Here is a 22332-nt window from a genome sequence, read left to right on the forward strand (position 1 = left end):
AGAGAGGATGGGGACAGAGAGGATGGGGACAGAGAGGTGGTGGGAGAGGAGTTGGCAAGGAGGGATGTGCCCTAATTGTGCAGGAATCTGGTCTGTTCCTCCGCCCGCATCCTCCTCCTCTGGAGACTGCCCTTTATCAGTTGATTCATCCACAACCATTTACTGAACACCAGCATGTGCCAGGCACTGTTGAAAGGCTGGCGAGAGAGCTGTGGGCCACAGGGCCAAGTCCCTGCCCTCTTGTAGCTTATTTTGCAGGTGAAGGACATAGGTGGTAAACATGAAAAGAAATAGACAAGTATCAGAGTGTCAGGGAGCAGTAACTGTTATGGAAAAAAATTAAGATAAGTAAAGGCAGGCAGGCTGGTGGCGAGGTGTCGGGATGGGACCACAGTGACGGCTGCAGACACTGTGGACGCACTCCATGCCACCGAACTGGCAAAATGGTTAAAATGATACCTTTGACAGGTATTTTTCTGTACTTTATATTACGTACGTTTTACCACAATACTAAACAGGATTGGCAGAGGGGTGCTATTTTAGCTAGGGTGGTCCGGGCACTTCTCTCTGAGGAGGTGATGTTTGAACAGAATGACGGGAAGTAGCAAGCCTCGAGGAGATCGGGGGGAAGGGAGCTGCAAGGACAGAGCCTGTGGGGCCAGAGTGGGTCTGGTGTGTTCTCAGGGAAGCATGTGGGCCAGTGTGGCTGGAGCCCAGAGACAGGGACGGGGAGGAAGGTGAGCACAGAGGCCAGGAGGGGCTTGTATGCCAGGAGAGAACTTTGGTTTGGTTGTATGAGTGATGGGAAGCCATCGGACGGCTGGGCAGGGGTGGGACATGAGTCAGACTTTCTGTGCAATTCCTCCTCTGCCCACACTCAGTCCTTCTCTGAATCAGGATGGTGATCTTGCCTCTGCTTCTGAATAGCCCTCTTCTGGCTGCTGCCCTCTTTTGCACATCTTCATGACCACGATCTTGCTGAGGTCATCTTTTTTTTTTTTTTTTTTTTTTTTTTTTTTTTTTTTTTTTTTTTTTTTTTTTTTTTTTTTTTTTTTTTTTTTTTTTTTTTTTTTTTTTTTTTTTTTTTTTTTTTTTTTTTTTTTTTTTTTTTTTGAGACAGAGTCTCACTAGCCCAGGCTGGAGTGCAGTGGCATGATCTTGGCTCACTACAACCTCTGCCTCCCGAATTCAAGCGAATCTCATGCCTCAGCCTCCCAAGTAGCAAGTATTACAGGCATGGGCCACCATGATCGGTTAATTTTCGTATTTTTAGTAGAGATGGGTTTTGCCACGTTGGCCAGGCTGGTCTCAAACTCCTGGCCTCAAGTGAGCCACCCACCTCAGCCTCCCAAAGTACTGGGATTATAGGTGTGAGCCACCGTGCCCAGCAAGGTCATTATTTTTATGTGGCTGACCCAAGTGGCCTCCAACTGGCCTCCCTGCCTCCTGCTGACCCAGCCTCCATCAGCCATCAGGGGCTCTTTCTACCTACAGCTCTGACCAGCCCTTGCCTTGGTCAGATCCACAGCCCCACCCTCTACTTTCCAGTCCAGCCCCGTCCAGCTTCTTTTCTCCTCATCCCAAAGTCCACCCTTAATCACTCGGGTCCTCCATGGGGTCCCCCTGCTGCCGTGGGCTCTCCCTCCTCAAGGCTGGTGTATGGCTCTTTTTTCTACTCAGGTTCCTTCTCACCCAGACAGCCCCCTCCCGTCCTTCAAGAACCACCCGGCATCACTCCTCTGCAAAGCCTTTCCTGGATGTCCCTGCCCCGGGCTGGCTTCGCTTGCTCCTCTGTAGTGCTCCCTAAACCAGTCACATCTTCCACTTTTGGAGCTCTGAGCACATTGGCATACAAAGCACATTGGTTTGGTTTGGTTTTGTACAAGCCTCTCCCTCTCCTCACCTCTCTGTACCCCCAATTCCCTGCTCATAGTATGTTCTCAATAAATGTTTATTGAATAAATGAATGAGTTTGGAATTTATCTTGCAGAATCAATACTCCCACCAGCACTACCACCACCTCCACCAACAAGAAAAATATCCAACCCAAGTTGAGGACTTGCTATGTATCAGGCACTGTGCTAAACACTTCTAATTCTGCATCTGATTTCTATTTTACAATCTTAGGAGGAAATTGCTGTATTAGCCCCACTTTAGAGATGAGAAAGCTGAGGCATGGTGAGATTAAGCAATTTTCCCAAGGGTACGTAACTCAGAAGCAGCAGAGCCAATAGCCCCAAGTGTGCAGCCCAAAGCCATGGGCACCGCACGCAGCTGGAGGAGGTATCTCGGCATTATTGCATTCATGGATGGGGTTTCCAGGAGTCCTGGAGCCCCATATGAAGATCGGTTGTCCATGAACTTTTTGGGTGTGGGGGCAGGTCCATTACTTTTTTTTTTGAGACAGGGTCTTGCTTTGTTACCCAGGCTGGAGTGACGTGGTGTGATCATAGCTCACTGCAGCCTCCATCTCCCGGGTTCAAGAGATCCTCTTGCCTCAGTCTCCCAAGTAGCATGCACCACCATGCCTGCATAATTTCTTTATTTTGTAGAGACAGCGTCTCCCTGTGTTGCGCAGGCTGGTCTCAAACTCCTGTGCTCAAGTGATTCTCTTGCCGTGGTCCCCCAAAGCGTTGGGAGTACAGGTGTGAGCCATCCTTCCCAGCCGTGATCCATTACTTATTTATTTTTTTGGGATGGAGTCTTGCTCTGTCGCCCAGGCTGGAGTGCAGTGGCAAGATCTTGGCTCGCTGTAACCTCTGCCTCCCAGGTTCAAGCAATTCTCCTGCCTCAGCCTCCTGAGTAGCTGGGATTACAGGTGTGCGCCACCACACCGGAGTCATTTTTGCATTTTTATTGGAGACAGGGTTTCACCATGTTGGTCAGGCTGGTCTCCAACTCCTGATTTCAAGTGGTCCACCCACCTTGGCCTCCCAAAGTGCTGAGATTACAGGTGTGAGCCACCATATTTGGCCAATCCATTACTTTTATAGGAGTCTTAGAAGGGCTTTTGATAATTCCTACATTTAAGATACTCCTCTGCACATAAGGGGGAAAGATGGAGAGTTTTCGAGTATTGGACAGTTGGGGTTCACCATATGCTTTAGAAAGACCATGCTGGCTATCCATTATAGTGGAATGCATAAAGAAGGGATTGGAAATATTTCTAAGGTCCACCAAGAGTGGATGCATTAATCATATCATGGTCCCTCCTTCCAGAGAAGGGAATATTACACAGCCATCAAGATGAATGAGGAGTCTCTTTATGTACCAATGTGAAATGTTTCCCAAGATATATATGTCAGAGAGACAGAGACAGTCTCACTCTGTCTCCCAGACTGGAGTGCAGTTGTGTGATCTCAATTCACTACAACCACCTCTGGGGACTCAAGAGATCCTCTCGCCTCAGCCTTCTTGGTAGTGAGGACTGCAAGCTTGTACCACCACACTTGGCTAATTAGAAAATATTTTTTTGAAGAGATGAGGTCTCACTATATTGCTCATGCTGGTCTCAAACTTCTAGGTTCAAGGGATTCTTGCACCTCAGCCTTCCAAAGTGCTGGGGTTACAGGTATGAGCCACCGTGCCTGGCCTTCCAAGACATAGTTTAAATAAATGCAGCAAGGTGCAGGCCAGCATGTATAATTAGCTTCTATGTGTGGTTTTTAGGAAGGGAGGGGTTAAAATTATAGATCTAGATGTGCTTTTATATGCATAGAAAATCTTTGGCAATATTCACCATAAAATAAAATAGTCAGTGGAAACCCAACCTCATACGGTTTTTATGAGGGTTACATTAATTGCTTAGAAAAGTGCCTGGCACACATTAAGCACTACAGAAGGTTTTATTGAATAAAATAAAAAAGAGGGTCCTGCCAGGCATGGCGGCTTACACCTGTAATCCAAAAGTGGATTGAGAAGCCAAAGTGGGTGGATCACCTGAGGTCGGGAGTTCGAGACCAGCCTGACCAACCTGGAGAAACCCCGTCTCTACTAAAAATACAAAAAAAAATTAGCCGGGTGTGGTGATGCACGCCTGTAATCCCAGCTACTGGGGCAGCTGAGGCAGGAGAATTGCTTGGGCTCGGGAGGTGGAGGTTGCAGTGAGCTGAGATCGCACCATTGCACTCCAGTCTGGGTGAAAAGAGCAAAATTCCATCTCAAAAAAAAAAAAAAAAAATGGACAAGGTGACTAAGGGGTAGGGGGAGAGACATATTTTTCACCTGAGGAAAGGCCCCTTATGTGCCTTTTGAATTTGGTGCCATGGGCACATAGTTTTTATTTATTTATTTATTTATTTATGAGACAGAGTCTTGCTCTGTCACCCAGGCTGGGGTGCAAATGGCGCCATCTTGGCTCACTGTAACTTCCACCTCCTGGGTTCAAGCGATTCTCCTGGCTCAGCCTCCTGAGTAGCTGGAATTAACCACACCTGGTTAATTTTTGAATTTTTAGTAGAGACGGGTTTTGGCCATGTTGGCCAGCCTGGTCTCAAACTCCTGACCTCAGGTGATCCACGCTCCTAGGCCTCCCAAAATGCTAGGATTATGAGCATGAGCCACCAGCCTTTTTCTTTAAAAGTTGAAATTATGGGCATGAGTTGAAATTCATTGTATCTTGTCCAGGCGTGGTGGCTCATGCTGTAATCCTAACACTTTGGGAAGCTGAGGCAGGTGGATCGCTTGAGCTCGTGAGTTTGAGAACAGCCTGGGATACATAGTGAGACCCCATCTCTGCAAAAATAATACAAAAATTAGCTGAGTGTAGTGGTGTGTACCTGTAGTTCCAGCTACTTGTGGGGGCTGAGGTGGGAGGATTGCTTCAGCCCAGGAGGCAGAAGTTGCAGTGAGCAGAGATCGCACCACTGCACTCCAGCCTAAGTTGACAGTGAGACCCTGTCTCAAACAAAAAACAAAAAAGAGAAAGAAAGAAACTCGATGTATCTAGATAGTTAAGAGATCATCTGAGGGGGGTCAGGGCCTGGAAGGAGATCCCACCCAGAATCCCCGGGAATTTGCTGTCATTGGTCAAAGGCTACATTGTGTAGTGTGAGAAATCAGGACGTGAGGAAAAGGCGGGCAGGAGACACCAAAACACCCACGACCCAGGGCCCACTATAAAAAGCACATTTAAAAACACCAGACTGGAAAAGTTTTATTATTATTATTATTTTTTAAATAGCAAAAGCGAGTCCCCCCAGGAGGCACGGTGCAGCTGCGGCCGTGGCGGTTCCCAGGTGATGTCAGTCCTGGCCAGGCGCCAGCCCTGGCCCCTTGGAGACGGTCTTAGTGGGTTCAGCTTGACTGTTTTTCCTTCCTGAGACTTGAGGACACCTTCCTGTCTCAAAGAAGGAAGCCTTTCCAGGGCTTTCTGAAAGCCAGGGGCAGGGGAGGCAGTCCGCCTGGGCTGTAAGGGCAGAGAGAGGCATTGGGGGTGGGGAGAAGCAGGGGCTGCCTCTGGGAGGAGAGTGAGGGTGGGTGGAGAGAGCAGAAGGCAAGCCTGGCTCCTGGGTGGCTCTTTAGGCCTCCCACCCGGGGGCGCAAGGGGGGTCTGCTTCTTGGGAATCCAAGGCTCGCCTCCCTGGCCCCTTTGCTTCTTGGCCCTAGCTGCTTCCTGGGGAGGCCCCTGGGTGGGGTGGGGTTGGGGGGTGAGAGAGGTTCCCACAGAGTTCCCAGTTGGTCAGTGTCTTTTCTCCCTCCCTGAGCCCTGGGCCCACCCTCTCTTCTCTATGGTTAAAGGCTTTTTGCCAATATCTTCCAGGTCTGGTGCGGTGGCTCACGCCTGTAATCCCAGCACTTTGGGAGGCCACGGCAGGTGGATCACCTGAGGTCGGCAGTTCAAGACCAGCCTGGCCAATATGGAGAAACCTCATCTCTACCAAAAATACAAAAATCAGTCGTGTGTGGTGGCATGTTCCTGAATCCCAGCTACTTGGGAGGCTGAGGCAGGAGAATCGCTTGAACCTGGGAGGTGGAGGTTGCAGTGAGCCGAGATCTTGCCACCGCACTCCAGCCTGGGCGATGGAGCAAGACTGTCTGGAACAAACAAACAGCCCCAAGACTCTTTGCCAATATCTTCCAAACTGGGTTTTCTGCAGATGGGACAATCCACAGAGCTGGGTTTGAGGTCCAACTCTGCACTCCTAGCTGTGTGACCTCAGGCTGGTCACTGCATCTCTTTGAGTGCCACCTCTGAAACGGGTTAGGCTGGCCTTGCAGGGTGGTTATGCAGAGTGAGTGAGTCAGAACAGTGCCTCTTGGTCCTTTGTATTTGCTAGGCACCCACCGTGCGCTGGCGCCACCAGGCACTCGGGTTGCTTGGCATTTAGCACAGAGGCAGCGGAGCAGGGAGGTGAAGAGAATGAGCTCTGGACCCAGCCTCATCCACATCTTGGTTCTGTTCTTTGGTGGCCATGTGAGGAGAGTGGCAGCCCCTGTCTTACTGGGTCGTAGAGGAGTAAATGAGTTACAGGCCTTGGCACAGCGCCTGGCACTGAGGCAATGCTAGGTTCATTTTCAATTTCTGTCCAGCTAGCCTCGTGTTGCTTTGACAGCTTCACGGGGCTGCTCTGGGCGCTCAAAGGAGACGTGTTGGGGACTCAGGGGTTGTGTTCAGGGGAGATCCAGGTTCCTGCAGGTACCCGATTGTTCATACTGATGCAGGGTGGCCTGGAAGCTGCAGAACCATTCACACTCGGCAAACCCTTCCCTCACCTTGGAAGCAGCATTCCTAATGATGCCACAGGTCTCCCAGCCATGCGTTCCCACAGGTCTTAGAAGCACCCATCCCATTTTTATTATTTGCTCAGAGCCTGCTTTTTCAGTAGGCTGTGACCTCCATGAGGTCAGGTACTACATCTGGCTTATTCTCTGGTCATCCCTAGAATCTTGTGTAGTTCATGGAGAAGTTTAAAATATGTTTGTTGACTGACTCACTGACTAACAGACTAAGTCTGCCCGCCTTATGTCGGTCTACGACAGTTCCGTCAACATCGGGACTAGGCACACACCTGATGAGGCCATGTGGGGTTGGTGGTTGAGAACCCAGTGGGGCTCTGCAGCTAGAACATCTGATTCAAATCCACTTGCTTACCAGCTACTGTGTCACCTTGGGCAGGTTCTTTAACCTCCTTGCGACTCTGTTTCCTCATCTATAAAATGAGGCAATAATAATACATATCTAACAATCTTTTGAGCAAACTGTATGTATGTATGTATGTATGTATGTATGTATGTATGTATTTTGAGAAAGGGTCTCACTCTGTCCCCCAGGCTGCTGGAGTGCAGTAGCGTGATCTCAGCTCACTGCAACCTCCGACTCCCAGGCTCAAGGGATTTTACATTGAATAGCTGGGATTACAGGCGCGCACCACCATGCCCAGCTAATTTGTGTATTTTTAGTAGAGATGGGGTTTTGCCATGTTGGCCAGGCTGGTCTTGAACTCTTGGCCTCAAGTGAAGTGATCTGCCTTCCTTGGCCTTCCAAAGTGCTGTGATTACAGGCATGAGCCACCCCATCCACCACAAGAGGCTGTATTTATTTTATGTAAACTTCATGGCTTGAGGTCTGATACACAGTAGGTCCTCAAAAAGTCAGGCATTTTTCCAAGCTGTTCAGAAAAATACAACTCCTAGATTTTACCAGCCTTCCCTCCCACAAGGCCAGTCTGTCCCAGCTGACAAAGTTGCCGGCTGTGCTGACATGAGGAAAAGCAAGGGCCAGAGAGGGCCAGACACCCACCGTGGGTCACACAGGAGCAGTGCTAGGTCTCCTGTCTTCCAGCCTGTTCATTCTCAGTGCCTCCCTGGTTTCCAGGCCCTGCTGGCCTGCCCTCTGACCTTATCCCCCTGGGAGCACTATCCCAGGCCCGTGGGGTCTGCAAATCTGGTCTGGATTAGACACGCTGAGAAGCAAACGCCAGCCCCCCCAGCCGGCTGCCCAGTGGGACCTGTGCTCACAGCTGCTGAGACTCACAGGGACATAAATCATGGTGGCAGGAGGCTCCAGGGCTGGGACCACCTTAGCCTCCTATGGGGCACGGGAGCCAGAGCGTCATGAGCAGAGACACCTGGGTCCACTGGGGATATTTTCCATCTTCTGCTGGACAAGCTAAAGCCAGGGTGTATCAGAGAGGACCGGGACACTATTTGGCAGGCCTTGCATCATAGTAGGCCAAGATCCCAACTTCTTTTTAACTTTTCATTTTGCAATCATTTCCAACATGCAGAGAAGTGACAAAACTGGTGTGGGGAACCTCCATATACCCTGTACTCAGATTCACCAAATTTTAAGTTTGTCTTATTTACTCTATCCTTTTCTCTCACACATATATTATTTGTCTTCTGAACCATGTGAGATCACGTTACCTACATCATACTTCTCTACTTTTTTTTTTTTTTTTTTTTTTTTGAGATGGAGTCTCGCTCTGTTGCCCAGGCTGGAGTGCAATGGTGTGATCTTGGCTCACTGCAACCTCCACCTTCTGGGTTCTAGCAATTCTCCTGCCCCAGCCTCCCTACTAGATGGGATTACAAGTGCCTGCCACCAAATCTGGCTAAGTTTTGTATTTTCAGTAGAAACAGGGTTTCACCATGTTGGCCAGGCTTGGTCTTAAATTAAACCCCTGACCTCAGGTGATCTGCCTGCCTTGGCCTCCCAAAGTGCTGGGATTACAGGCTGAGTCACCGTGCCTGGCCCAGGATGTATTTCTAAAGCACAAGGATATCCTCTGACACAATCAGGGTGCTGTTAGCAAATACAGAAAATTTAACCTTGATGCAATACCTCAATCTATTGTTCATAACATAATTTTGTATGACCATGTCGCAAAAAAAAAAATTGTCAACTGTACCAAGAAGGTCCCCTATCACATTTTCCCCTCTGAAATATAGGATCCAGTTCAAAGTCATGTACTGCATTTACCTATTCAGGTCTAGACTTGATATCACAACGACACAAGGTAAAACATACAGTCATAAGAGACACAGATGGGGTTGAACAAAGACATCCAACTGCATATGTTATGTTCCATGAACCAATGTTTCTGTAAATCCTTTAATTATGTGATGATCCACAATAATGCATTGTGCTCCTGACTGTGTGGACATAGTTAAGAGTTTACTTGCCAGGACACGCACAGTGGCTCACACCTGTAATCCCGGCACTTCAGGAGGCTGAGGCTGGAGGATTGCTTGAGCCCAGGAATTTGAGACCAGCCTAGGCAATATGGTGAAATGCCCCCAAAACAAAAAATTAGCTGGGCATAGTGGTGCACACCTGTAGTCCCAGCTACTCAGGAGGCTGAGGCACTAGGATTACCTGAGCCCTGGAGGTAGAGGCTGCAGTGAGCCATGATCATGCCATTGCACTCCAGCCTGGATGAGAGGGTATGACCATGTCTCAAACAAACAAACAAAGTTAACTTACCAAAAACTTACCAAATATGCCATAGTCTTGTACTCTGCTTCATGGTGTTTTTTTTTTTTACCTAACAAAAGCTTCATAAAATGGAAGTGCCCTGGGCCAATGAGGGGGACCTAAAGTGCTGTGGGCACTCAGGTCTGGAGGAAGAGGTCCTGTGTTCTCAGCCCTGCTCAGCTCCAGATGCTGTCTTTTGTATTTTTAGCAGAGATGAGGTTTCACCATGTTGGTCAGGCTGGTCTTGAACTCCTGGCCTCAAGGGATCTGCCCTCCTAGGCCTTCCAAAATGCTGTGATTACAGGCATGAGCCACTGCCCCTGTAGAAGCTGTATGTATTTTATGTACAGTGCATAGGCATTTTACCAAGCTGTTCAAGCAACTGGGGCTCATCGCCGCTCCTCTGTGAGCTTCAGGTTGCCATGGGTGACCTGAGGCCTTCCTGTTCATAACTGTGGAGTTAGAGAAGAGAGCCCTACACAGCAAGGAGGAAGATCTGGGTTCTTGGTGGCCCAACAGGGCCAAGGACTTGCTGGAGGACCCCAGGCAGGTTGCTTCCTGTCTTGTCTCACCTTCTTCATTGTGAAATGATCTATAAGATTATTTTCATGCTGATGCTTCATAAGTCAAGACTTGGGGAGAGGGTGTATCCCTTTGGGGTCCAAGGTGGCCTGGCTGAGTTGGTCATTCCAACCCTTTCTGTCCTAGATTTCTTCTTCTGGAGGAATTTTACTCCTCTGGCCCCAAATTGGTCCAGAGAAGCTTGGCTGGGCTGGACCATCCTGCAGGTGATGTGCATGCTGGGAAAGCAGATGGTGTTAGAAAATGTTCCCAGAGGTATTGGCCCAGAGCTATGCTTCTCCCCAGTCACATGTGTTGGGCTGAACTTGCAGATCACAAAGGCTCATGGGCATTAACTGTTCATTAGCGGGAAGATAGCAACTGCAAAATATGCATAAGGGAGCACTATGCAGCTGTGAAAAGGTATGAAACCGCTCTGTGAGTAACCAAGGGTCTTCAAGGAGCATGGTTAAGAAAAAAAAAATCCAAGCACAGAGAGGAGTGTATACAATGCTACCACCTGTGTGGAAAGCAATATCTATGTAACTTGCCTATATATGCAGATTCTTGCATCTCTGCAAGAATCCATAGGATCCTGGTTACCTTAACATAGTAATTGCATCTAAGGACTGGAGCTGGGTGACTGGGAGAGAAGGAGACTTGTTAGTTTATTCTTTTTTGTGTCTCATACAAAGGAAAGAACCAGTATGAGTAGACGTGCAAGAGGGGCTGTCTCCTGGGAAGCTGCTAATTGCATTTCTTGATCTCCATGCTGGGCGTATAGGTGTGCTCAGCTTGTGAAAATCCATTGAGCTGTACCCTTACACCCTGTGCACTTTCCTGAATGTGTCTTATACTTCCATAAAAAGTATAAACTTGGCCGGGAGCAGTAACTTACGCCTGTAATCCTAGCACTTTGGGAGGCTAAGGCAGGTGGATCACCTGAGATCCGGAGTTTGAGACCAACCTGGCCAACATGGTGAAACCCTATCTTTACTAAAAATACAAAAATTAGCCAGGTGTGGTGGCGCATGTCTGTACTCCCAGCTACTCAGGAGGTCAACACAGAAGAATCACTTGAATCCGGGAGGTGGAGGTTGCAGTGAGCCAAGATCACACCACTGCACTCCGGCCTGAGTGACAGTGAGATCCGTCTCAAAAAAAAAAAAAAAAAGTGTAAACTTAGCATGGTTTAAATGATTGTGTTAAAGTGTGTGTATGTGTGCATGTTTAACGAAAACACTGCAGAGCTGGGCGCAGTGGCTTACGTCTATAATCCCAGCACTTTGGGAGGCTGAGGTGGATCGCTTGAGCCCATGAGCTGGAGACCGACCTGGGCAACATAGTAAGACCCTGTCTCTACAAAATAAACACATGAAATTAGCCAGGGCCTGTTTCCAGCTACTCCACAGGCTGAGGTGGGAGGATCACTTGAGGACAGGAGGTCAAGCTGCAGCGAGCTATGATCGTGCCACTGCACTCCAGCCTGGGCGACAGAGTGAGACCCTGTCTCAGAGAAACCTATAAATACTTTTTCAGAAACAGTTATCAGTATATAGCCTTTCTGGAAGGACATGCAGGAAGCTGCCTTTGGGGAGGGGCCTGAGGGAGTCTGTACTTTTCTCTGCATACTGTTTGATACAACTTGGATTACTTATCAATGCACACAGGGTCTATTAAAAACCATCTAACAAAGCAAAACAAATACTTATCTTTCTGTTGTAGCTGCTCTTGCTAGTTAGAGATTGAGCCAGAGAGGCCCAGAGGGGTCAAGCAACATCTCTGGGGTCACCCAGCAAATCTGGTGGCGGAGTGGGCCTCCAGCCAGAGCACCCAAGTGTCTGCCCCCACTCCCAGGTTTCCTGCCATTGACAAGGCCACAGTCCTTTTCCTGTGGCTTTGCCAGAGGCTGCCTGTACCTGGCCAGGGTAGGCGCAGGGGGAGCAATGTGCTTTCCTAATCAGCTCCCGAAGGGGGAAGCGCAGCTGCGCTGGGACACAGGATAGGCACAAGCAGTGTCCCTGGAACAGCGGGGAAGTGAGGTAGAGGGTGCTGGGAAAGCTCTCCTAGGTGGGGGACCCTGGCCCCTTGGGGCCCTCCTTCCTCTATTTCTTATGCCAAAGAGTTAAGCATGGTGGTTTCATGGCCTGCTCCAGCCTAGGGACTAGCAATTCCACAACTCCCTTGTTCTCCCTGGGCCTGTGTTTTCATGTGTGAGGAAGATTAGGTCGGTGGGGCTCATTCCCATGGTGCCTGGCACAGTGCCTGGCACACGGAGGATACTGGCAATCTGTCAATCTGCAAAATGGGCAGCCATAATTCAGGTTCAGAGGGGCAAATGCAGGGGAATGGGGCAGAGGCAGAACAGAGGGAATAGGAACATGGACTCGGGCCAGACTCAGTCAGTAAACATGAAATGGATCATTTGAGCTCAGGAGTTCGAGATCAGCCTGGGCAACATAGTGAGACCTTGTCTCTAGAAAAATAAATAAAAAATAAAAGTGTTTGTTAAATAAATAAACTGTTGAAACAGGCATATGAATGCACCTTGCCGAGGAGAGGGTGGCTGCCTGGCTATCCTGGCCTTTCTCTGGCTCTCCCGAGCTGCTCTCATCCTGAACTCACAGGGACACAACCAGCCTGAGAAAGCCAAGAACTCCTAGCTGCACTGATCAGCTGTCCCATCCCTGTCTCGGCTAAGTCTGCAATGAGGGAGACACCAGCCCCCACCTCCTAGGGCTCCTGGGAGTGTAGTCGGGGTAACAGGTGCCGGCTTTCCACCTAGGGCATCTTCAGGGCAGGGAAGGAGCTGCTCTGGCTTCAAAGGCAGACAGACATTGGGGTGTCACCCTGCCACGTGCCTCTGGGTGTCATCGGTCTTCCAAATCATTTCAGTGAACACAGGGGTAAGAATATTCCCCTTTAGCATGGACTCATTGGCCCTTGTGGAAAACCACGTGCCTTGTTGGTGATGGCATCAAAGAATGATGGGTTAAAGGGTGGCATGCTCACAAAATGGAACAACAGGCAGCTCAGGAAGAAATAAGACACCCTTTAGGTACTGACTTGGGATGATAACAAGCTTGATTAAGGAAAAAAAGGAGCCGAAAGTGTGCATCATATGCTGTCATTTGTGTATTTGCCTGATCATTCACAGGGAATAGGACATCACAAGAAACTGGGGCCTTAGGCTGCTTGCAGAGAGGAGAGCTGGGCAGGAAGACTTTACCACATATCCTCTGCTACCTTCTGAGTTTTGAACCGTATAAATGAAATAAACACAGTCCTTATTAAAAAATAAATAAAATTAAGATTTTTTTACCAACCATACCAGACACGTAACAGTTGTTAAGAACATCTCATAGGCTGGGCATGGTGGCTCACGCCTGTAATCCCAGCACTTTGGGAGACCAAGGCAGGCAGATCATGAAGTCAGGAGTTCAAAACCAGCCTGGCCAATATGGTAAAACCCTGTCTCTACTAAAAGTACAAAAAATTAGCTGGGTGTGGTGGGGTGCACCTGTAGTCCCCACTGCTTAGGAGGCTGAGGCAGGAGAATTGCTTGAAACCAGGAGGCAGAGGTTGCCGTGAGCCAAGCTTGTGCCACTGCACTCCAGCCTGGGCAACAGAGCAAGACTCCGTCTCAAAAAAAAAAAAAAGAACATCTGATAAATAGCAGACTGAGGAAAGTTTGGTTATGGCTCCTGGAGAGGGGGCTCTGCCTGCCTTCCCCAGCCCCACCCTTCCAGGGGTCAGGGCAGCCCCTGGAACATCTGTGCCTCTCTCTAGGTCCAGGGGAAGGCCCACCTCTGATGTCCAATGTCCATGGGCCCCTCCTCAGCTCAGAATGACATCTTTTATTTAAAAATACCTTTTATTTTAAACTCACCAATTCTCTCTCACGCATAGACACACACACACCCTCTGTCTCCAATAGTCTTTGCCTTTCCAAAAGTTCTGCCTTGTCTCTGACCAGCCAGAGCTGGGCAGGCTGAATGGATGCTCACGGCTCTCCAGGATTGGGTGGAGATGTCCCGAGGGCCCTGCCCAGAGTGTCCTGGACCCAGGCCACAGTCCCCTGGTTCTCACACAAAGAAGGGGTGGGCTTGGCTCCTGGGGTCTTCTTCCTTGTCCAGCCAGCGGCTGGCTCCTGGCCTCCTTCTCCAGGGTCCAGGCTCATCTCCGCGGCCCTCGAAGGGGGGCCACCCCCCTCACCTTCAAGCAGCTGCCCCCCAGGTCACGACGGCCACCCTGCAGAGGGGGAGAAGGAGGCATAAGGAGGTGCGATTAGGCCAATGTGAACACAGGAACTAACCTCTGTACCCACCGACAGGGATCTTGATAAATAAATCACAGTTTAGCCACACGATCAAGTTCTCTGCAGCAGAAAGCAGAAGAAACCCGTTCTCTGATATGATTCTGATATGGATGGCTGACAAATGGCATTGTTTAAGGACAAAAGCAAGGGGCAGACTGAGTGAATGCGCCTGTGTGCTGGAAAGAAGTGCACATGGGAAATTGAGAGTGGGTTTCTTCAGAGAGGAATTTGATGATGGAGAGAGGATGGGAGGAAGGCTTTCTCACGCTATACTTTTTTTTTTTTAGACCAAGTCTCGCTCTGTTGCCAGGCTGGAGTTCAGTGGTGCGATCTCTGCTCACTGCAACCTCTGCCTCCTGGGTTCAAGTTATTCTCTGCCTCAGCCTCCTGAGCAGCTGGGACTACCGGCCCCTGCCATGATGCCCTGCTAATTTTTGTATTCATGTTATACTTTTTTACCTTTTCAATTTCTTTCCCATGTGATCTGTTGCTTAGAAAAAAAAAAATCCAATACATTTTAAAGCATATTTTACATTAAAGGGCAAAACCAGCACACCCCGCAGTGGTCCTTCCCCTGCCTGACTGCATGCCTAGTGGCTCACTCAGCCACCTTCAAAAGGGGATTGAATTTCTGGCCTCCTTGACATCCCTCAGGGCGTCTCCTTTGCCAGGAACGTGCTCTCAGGTCTTGTCTTCCTGGAAAGGTTTCGCTATTCCTGAAATTGCCTAGCACTTCCTGCCTTTCTGGGGGCATTCCATGGGAATGAATCTCAGAAGGACAAGGCAGGGTCTCTCCTTTGTCCCCCCACCGACCCATCTGGACTGGGATCTCAGGGAGTTGTAGGGAAAAGGAGTTCTTCACTCTGTGGCCCCATTTCCAGCTTGGGCTCTCTTGGCCCAGGACCTGGCTTGGAGCGGGCACCAATCAATGCTGCCTGAATTCAGTGGCAGCCATTGCAAGATGGGCTAATGGCGGCAGTCCCTGAAACCATCAGTCCCTACAGGGGCCGTCTCTACCAGCTCTTCTCATTGATATTTTCAGACTGGACACATGGGTTTCATCCTGACTGTAAGCCAGAGAGGTCACAGATGTTAGAGCACCCCCTCTTTGGAGGCCTCCAGCCACTGAGTGACTGGACCAGAGGCACCCAGCCAGTTGTAAAAGAGCTGGGCTTGAAATCTACATTGTCCAACAATCTGTCCTGTTTCCAGGACACGACAGTATCTGAAATCCCACTGTAAATGCTCATCGCCCTGAGCCTGGCTAGATGATGATGGAACACGCAGCTTTCTCAGCCCATTTAGAGAAACAGCTGACCATCTGGGAGCTCTGTCCCCTGCCCCCTCCACCCCCAGGCCCAGGTTGGGGCAGATCCATCCAGATGCAGCCCAGCCTCCCTGGAGGCTCTTGCAGCCCAGGGACAGCATGTTCACTCACAGGCAGGGCTATTTTGAGGGCTGAGGCCACAGTCCCAGCAGAGCCTGGGGCTTGGGCTTCTCAGACAAACTCTGGCAGGAGTGGCTGAGAAGGGTGGATGGGGAGGGGTGCAATATTAAGGTTGAATTAGAAAACTGGCCTTCCCCTCTTTTACTGTTTAAGTCCTTGGGGATAGGGAGAGCCAGCCCCTCCCACCCCAAGTCTGGAGGTCATCTGAAGACCTGGGTCCCAGGAGAATGCGGGGACTGTTCACTTCCCTGAACCTCAGTTTCTTCATCTGTGAAATGGGGACAAAATGATTTTACTTGCCATCTCAAGGTGCAGTCGAATGTGAAGACAGCTGTATAAGCTGCTAAGTGTGCTTAGAAGAGGTCCTGATGGTTGGGCGTGGTGGCTCACGCCTATAGTCCCAGCACTTTGGGAGGCTGAGGTGGGCAGATCGCCTGACATTAGCAGTTCAAGACCAACCTGGCCAACATGACAAAACCCGACTCTACTAAAATTACAAAAAATTAGCCAGGCATGGTGGCGGACACCTATAATCCCCGCTACTTGGGAGGCTGAGGTGGGAGAACTGCTTGAACCTGGGAGGTGGAGGCTGCAGTGAGCTGAGATCACGCCATTGTACTCCAGCCTGGGGAACAAAGTGAGACTCCATCTCAAAAAAAATAAATAAATAAAAGAAGAGTTCCTGACAAGAAGAGTTCCCAGTTTGTTGGTCCCTTAGGAACTTAGCACCAAGGGTCTTTGGGAAGCACTGTGGTTAGGAGTTAGGCTCACGTGAGACAGACCTAGGCTTCAATCCCCACTTTGCCAAGGGCAACCTACTGGACCTCAGGGGCTCAGTGAGATGAAATCTAACTGAGCCTCAGTTTCCTTCCCTGTAAAGGGGAGTTACTTTACAGGATCACAAAAGCTAACATGGGATTACACAGGCTAACCTAAGCAAAGCCTTGGCACAGTGTTGGGAATATAGTAAGTGTTCAATAAATGTTCACAAGTATTGTTATCAGCATCATCTGTTCATAGTGCCTCCTGGCCCCAGCTACCCTCTGGGTATACCAACAGGGGAGAGCCTTACATGATGATCCTGTCCAACCCTCACCACCCCCAGGTGACAAAGGGAAAACAGGGCAGAGACAAGAATCCCGTTTCTACCTCCCACTTGCTAATTCTACCACAGAGGGCCATACCTAACCCCTCCTTCAACAGAAAGATGCTACAGGAACTGTCTCCATGAGGATCCCAATTCCAGACTGGCCAGGATGGGAGGGAGGAGGTAGCTCAAGGTGAAGGAATGGGGTCTTGGGTCTTAAAGTTCTCTGGCCCCCAAAGCTCAGATGGGAGCAACAACTTCCCAAGACAGTTTTCTTTGAGCGGAGTCTTTGAGGGGCCATAGCTGGCCAGGATCGCCCCTCTCGCCTATTCCCAGAGGAGCCCGTGGGGTTGACAGCATGGTTTCTACAGCCAAATTTGGCTGGGTTCTTGGTTCCATAGACAGATCTCAGGGAAGCAACTAGGCCCAGGGGAAGCCCCCGTGAGCTGTGGGACAGGCCTGAGACCTGCAGAGAAGTCCCCCAGCCTGTCTGCTGTGGGGGTGGACACATGAGTTACAGGGACTTCCCCCTGTAACCTAATCCATGTCCCAAACAGGCAGGCCTGAGTTTGAATCCTGGTTCCATCACCAGCTGTGTGTTTCTGCACCACTGGTAGCATCTCGAAGCAAGTGGGGATAACCAGAGCGCCTTGCTCCTGGCTGTTGCAGGATTTTAATAACTCATGAAGACCACTGTCACTGCTGTTGTTGGCCAGTGTGCTCCCGCTCTGCATTCCCGCCAATTTTTTTTTTTTTTTTTTTTGAGATGCAGTCTCTCTGTGTTGTCAGGCTAGAGTGCAGTGGTGCGATCTTGGCTCACTGCAACCTCCAACTCCTTGGTTCAAGTGATTTTCCTGCCTCAGCCTCCTGAGTAGCTGGGATTACAGGGACGTGCCATCATACCCAGCTAATTTTTAGTAGAGACAAGGTTTCACCATGTTGGCCAGGATGGTGTCAATCTCCTAACCTTGTGATCCACCTGCCTTGGACTCCCAAAGTGCCGGGATTACAGGCATGAGCCACAGTGCCCCGCCATTCTCGCCAATTTTAACCTCTTCCCTCTTCCTTCTCTAGGCCTCAGCTCTTGCTGTGTGCCCCAATCCTAGAATACCCTTTCCTACCCCTTCATAGGCCTGCCCCTGTTCTAAAGCATCCTTCAGAAATGCGGCACGGAAACCCTGTCAGCACTCACTCTGATCTCAGGGCTTCCTCTCGGCTCTGACAATCCCTTTGTTCTAACTCTCCTCCACCATCAGACCACAGCATCCTCATCTTCATCTCCCTGCCCTGAACCTGGGGCTACACTGTGAGGTCCTGACTGGTAGGTGGGTGGGGACCTACAACCTACTTCTCTGGGGTTCTCAGAACCAACAGAAGGCAGCTGTTGGGTAGCTAAGGGTTGCTGACCAGAATGAATGGGTGAAAGGCAGTCAGGGAGTAACCTCGAGGGCCCCCTTAGCCCTTCCCATTCCAGGCTGGAAGCCTTAAAGGCCCACTCCTGGCTTCTCAGCCCAGCCTAGGACACTGACAGGGCCCATGGCTGGGAACAGAGGGGACCCTGAAGCAGGTGCAAGCCTGAGGCTAAGAAGACCGATTCAGGGCAATGGAGGCAGCCAAGTGTTGAGAAACCAGGCTGGATGTCTCATGAGCCAGACTGAGGGTGGTCTCAGGCCAGGACGCAGAGGTCTCCCCAGAACAGGGTGAGGCAAGGGACCTATGGCAGCTGTGAGAACCAAACAGCGGGAAGCCTGGGGCCTAACTCCAATTCCCCATGCCCTTCCACTTGGCCACCAAAAGCCAGTACTCTCTCAGCCTCAGTTTCCCCAGATGTAAATGGTAGCTGCTGGAATACAAGTTGTTAGGCTTCTTTACCGTAGGAAAAACTCAGGCCAGAAAGGCACAGGGTCTGGGGATGAAGCAGGTTCCTTGGGGCCTGGGCAAGGTTTCAGCCCAGAGGCAACCTCTGCTGCCACAGAGTCCCCGCCCACTCCTACCAGCCTGGTCCACTTCCTTACCCAGCATACACCGCAGGGGCTGCACGCCAGCTCCCTCAGCTGACCCAAGAGTGCCCTCTCCCAACGCCATGTCCTTTTGGGGGCTGGGGGCTCTCAGGGGTCCCCTTCTTCACTCCTACTGCTCATCAGCTGGGTACCTCAGGCTCTCCGTTGGGGGTATGTGTCCTCCTTTCTTCTCAGTCTCCTGCTGTTGGCTCAGATCTTAGGACGGGGGACAATTATTTCAAGGTGGGGGAAACACACACCGGGCAAACCCAGGGCCGGCACCCTGGCTTCCCAGCTGAGTAAATGCGGGCAGGTGATTCCATCTCTGATGTTCAGATCCTCATCAAGGTTAAACGGGCAGAAAAACTACCTGCCTGAAGGGATTCTTGTGAAGGCAAAAAAGTGGATGCAGAGCGCATCAGCACAGAGGAAGACTCAATAAAAGATGGTCTTTGTTACTCCGTCCTCAAGCCGTCTTCCCAGCAGGAAGGAAGTACCAGCACACCTTTCCTTGGAGGGGATATCCCACACTGAGCAAGTTAAATCAGACCGACCTCTGGGTTTTCCTGCATCCTTTCGGTTTGGGGGACAGGACATTAAGTCAGTGGTCCTGTTCCACACCAGAACCTGGGCTTGGGGCGCCGCACCCAGCACGAATTCCACATCGCCTCCTCCTTGCCTCTTTGGGGTCCCTGCACCTCTCCAGTTCCCCAAGAAGCCCCGTCCCCCGCCGACCCCGACCCGGCGGCCGCAGACAAGGAGGAAGCACACTCACCCCCTTGCGCTGGTTGCTGAGGCAGAAGGTGCAGATCGAGCGCGGTTGGCGGCCGCCGTCGGCGGGGACGGCGCTCTTGGCACCGCTCGCAGCACGGAAGCACGGCTGCCCGTCGTCGGCCGCGTCGCCCAGCAGCAGCACGTTGGCCAGGTGCGCGATGTAGCTGGACGCCAGGCGCAGCGTCTCGATCTTGGACAGCTTGCGGTCCACCGGCTCGGTGGGGATGAGCGTGCGCAGCGCCGTGAAGGCCGTGTTCACGCTCTGCGTGCGGTCCCGCTCCCGCGCGTTGGCCGCCTGCCGCTGTCTCACCACTACCACCGGGCCCGCGCCGCCGACCGCCCGCCGCCCGCCCCCGGGGCCCGGGCCGCGCCTCGCCGCCTCCAGGCCCTCGCAGCAGCCGAATGACTGCTCCGACGCGTCGCTCTCGCTGCGGTTCTCCTCGTCCTCGCTCAGCAGCCGCACGTCCGGGTACAGCACGTGCGCGCCGACGGGCCGCAGCAGCGCGAACGCCATGGGAGCCGGCCGCGTCCCTCCGTGCGCTGCGTCCCAGCGTTGGCCGCGCCCCACAGTGCGCTCCCGCGCGCTCCCACGGCCCAGCCGGCCGCCGCCTTATAGGCGAGGGAGGGGCCAATGGCAAGGCCGCCCCGGCCGGGGGCGGAAGGCTCCGCCCGGCCAATGGGGAGGCGCTCGCCGCGCCCGGGCCAATGGCGACGCGCCCACCGCCCCCGAATCCCAGGTTGAAACCGGCCCGGGAGCTGGTGGCCCACCCCGAAGGCTCTGATTCCCGTCTGGCGAACCCGGCAGATGCTGGAGGTCTGGGCGGGTCGGCCGGTGTGGGACCAGATCCGAACTTCTTGTCCCCAGCCTAGACCACCTGGGAGACGCGAGCAGGTCCCTTTCTCCTCTCTTGGCCTCGGTTTCCTCGTTCGGAACGTTCAGATTGTAGAGAAACAGCTAGTGTCTTCCTGCCCTCAAATTCGAATCCTGTAGTTCGGCAACTTTCATGTGCATAAGAATTGGGGAAGGGGCTTTTGCCATTAGAGTCCCAGATCACTCCCACTCTTATTGAGCAGTTCTGGAACGGGCCCAGGAACCTGCATTTTGTAACAAGCCATTGGTGATAGTGGTGGTGTCCGTGGAGAACACTTTGAGAAAAGCTATAATCTTTCTAAATGCGGATTCGACAGTGTCTTGTTCCTGAAGACAAACTTAAAAAAAAAAAAAGCAAAACAAAACTGCAACACACAAACACCAGTAGTTCGTTCATTCATTCAACAAATATTTGTTGGGTCCCTACTATCTGTCAGGCATGGTTTTAAGTCTGAGGATACAGCCATGAACAAAACAAAATTTTCACCTTCACGGAACTGACATTTTAGTTGAGGAGCTACTGTGTGCCAGACTCGGTGCTGTCTACTCTATTGCGCCAGCTGAGGCTGTAGGATGGCAGCCCTGAATTACAGATAAGAGCGCTCTGGCCTTCAGCCATACAGGTGGGAGTGGGGGTGCTAGCTCCATCCTGTCTGGTTTCGCTACCTCTTGGAATCCCACCACACCATCCCATCACATACACATGGGCTATCTTTCCTCAGTGCCTGCCTTCCTTGTAGAAACCTTAGATTGTTCAGCCTGATGTGTTCCTCCTCAGAGTACTGCTGAGCCAACAGTGGTTGCTGAGGTCTCCATCTCACTCGTACCTGCTGCTCAGGCCTCTGCAGGCACTAGCTAAACCAGCATCCACTTGGCCTTAAAAATACACCCGAATGGCAGCAGAGCAGGGAGTGGCGTTGAAAGGCTCCTAGGTGCATTTTGGCTTCTCTGGGCGTCTGTTTTCCTGACGATGCCTGCAGCTCTGCCTTGCTATGTTTTCCTGGCTTCCCTGATCCAGGTCAGAATTGGGGGAAGAAGAGGGAGCAGGGGTTTCCCATGGCTGCCGGGGGAGGAGCCCCTTAGGACCCAGAGTCTGCGGGAGAGTCTGTTCCCACACCTGGCTCCCCCCACCACCACCATTTGACCGTGACCCCAGCCAGGCTGGGCTTTGGGGAGGAGGAAAGCAGCCGGCCTGGGCCCCCTCCCCGCAGGGCTGGTCCCACACGCAGCCGAAGGCCAGGCCGCTGCTTCCTGAGCCGATGAATTATTACCAGGAGATTTCCTTCCCTGTCTGCGCCTCCTCACAGGGGCTCTCAGCTCCCTTCACTTTCGCTTTCTCCCCCTTCTCCCCCTCCTCTCGGCTACTGACCCTCAGGCATCTTGAAATTCCTCTGTCCAGCCCCCTCCCAATTCCAGCTCCAACTGGAGATGCCAAGCAGGGCGTGAACTGGGCCCGGAAGACGAAGAGGGGCTTGCCTTGCAGGCTCATTCATTTATTTGCTCTTTAGGCAGATTTTGACACATGGGACTCTGGGAGTAAAAGAAAACCATGAATGAGACCGAGACAGGCTTTCTGCAGCTGAGAGGGGAAGGCGAGGTGTAAACAAAGAATTTCAAGACAATGTGGTAGGAGCAAGCCAGGGTCTAGTATCTGAGAGACCCAGTTCCGGTTCCAAGGTTAGCTGCCTCCCAGAGTCTCAGTTTCCTGCTCTGAAAATGAGATAATAATAGTACCCATTCCCAGGGCTGGTGATGGCTCCATGAGTTTGTGCCAATAGGACTGGGACCTGGCACACAGGAGAGCTCAATACCTGAGAGGAGTTTCGGCTTCTGTTTTTTTTTTTTTTTTTTTTTTG

General features: G+C 51.3%; 1 protein-coding gene across 1 annotated transcript; it reads right to left on the reverse strand.

Moving 5' to 3' along the window:
• Positions 1–13834: 13834 nt before the first annotated feature.
• TCF15 (transcription factor 15) lies at positions 13835–20175 on the reverse strand. The gene is made up of 2 exons (XM_017515280.2): positions 19607–20175; positions 13835–14230 (listed from the first exon to the last, which is right to left on the reverse strand). Exons 1-2 carry the CDS (start codon positions 20117–20119, stop codon positions 14156–14158), a joined length of 588 nt encoding a protein of 195 aa, XP_017370769.1. The 5' UTR covers positions 20120–20175; the 3' UTR covers positions 13835–14155.
• Between the last annotated feature and the right edge of the window lie 2157 nt (positions 20176–22332).

This window comes from Cebus imitator, unplaced genomic scaffold (genome assembly GCF_001604975.1).
Source record: "Cebus imitator isolate Cc_AM_T3 unplaced genomic scaffold, Cebus_imitator-1.0 Scaffold18, whole genome shotgun sequence".
Classification (NCBI taxonomy): domain Eukaryota; kingdom Metazoa; phylum Chordata; class Mammalia; order Primates; family Cebidae; genus Cebus; species Cebus imitator.

Excerpts from the sequence above, each read along its gene's own strand:
- TCF15 (XM_017515280.2), bottom strand. The coding sequence starts at position 20,119 with ATGGCGTTCGCGCTGCTGCGGCCCGTCGGCGCGCACGTGCTGTACCCG. Across the intron at positions 14,231-19,606 it reads TCAGCAACCAGCGCAAGGGG|GGTGGCCGTCGTGACCTGGG; the intron begins GTGAGTGTGCTT and ends CCCCCTCTGCAG.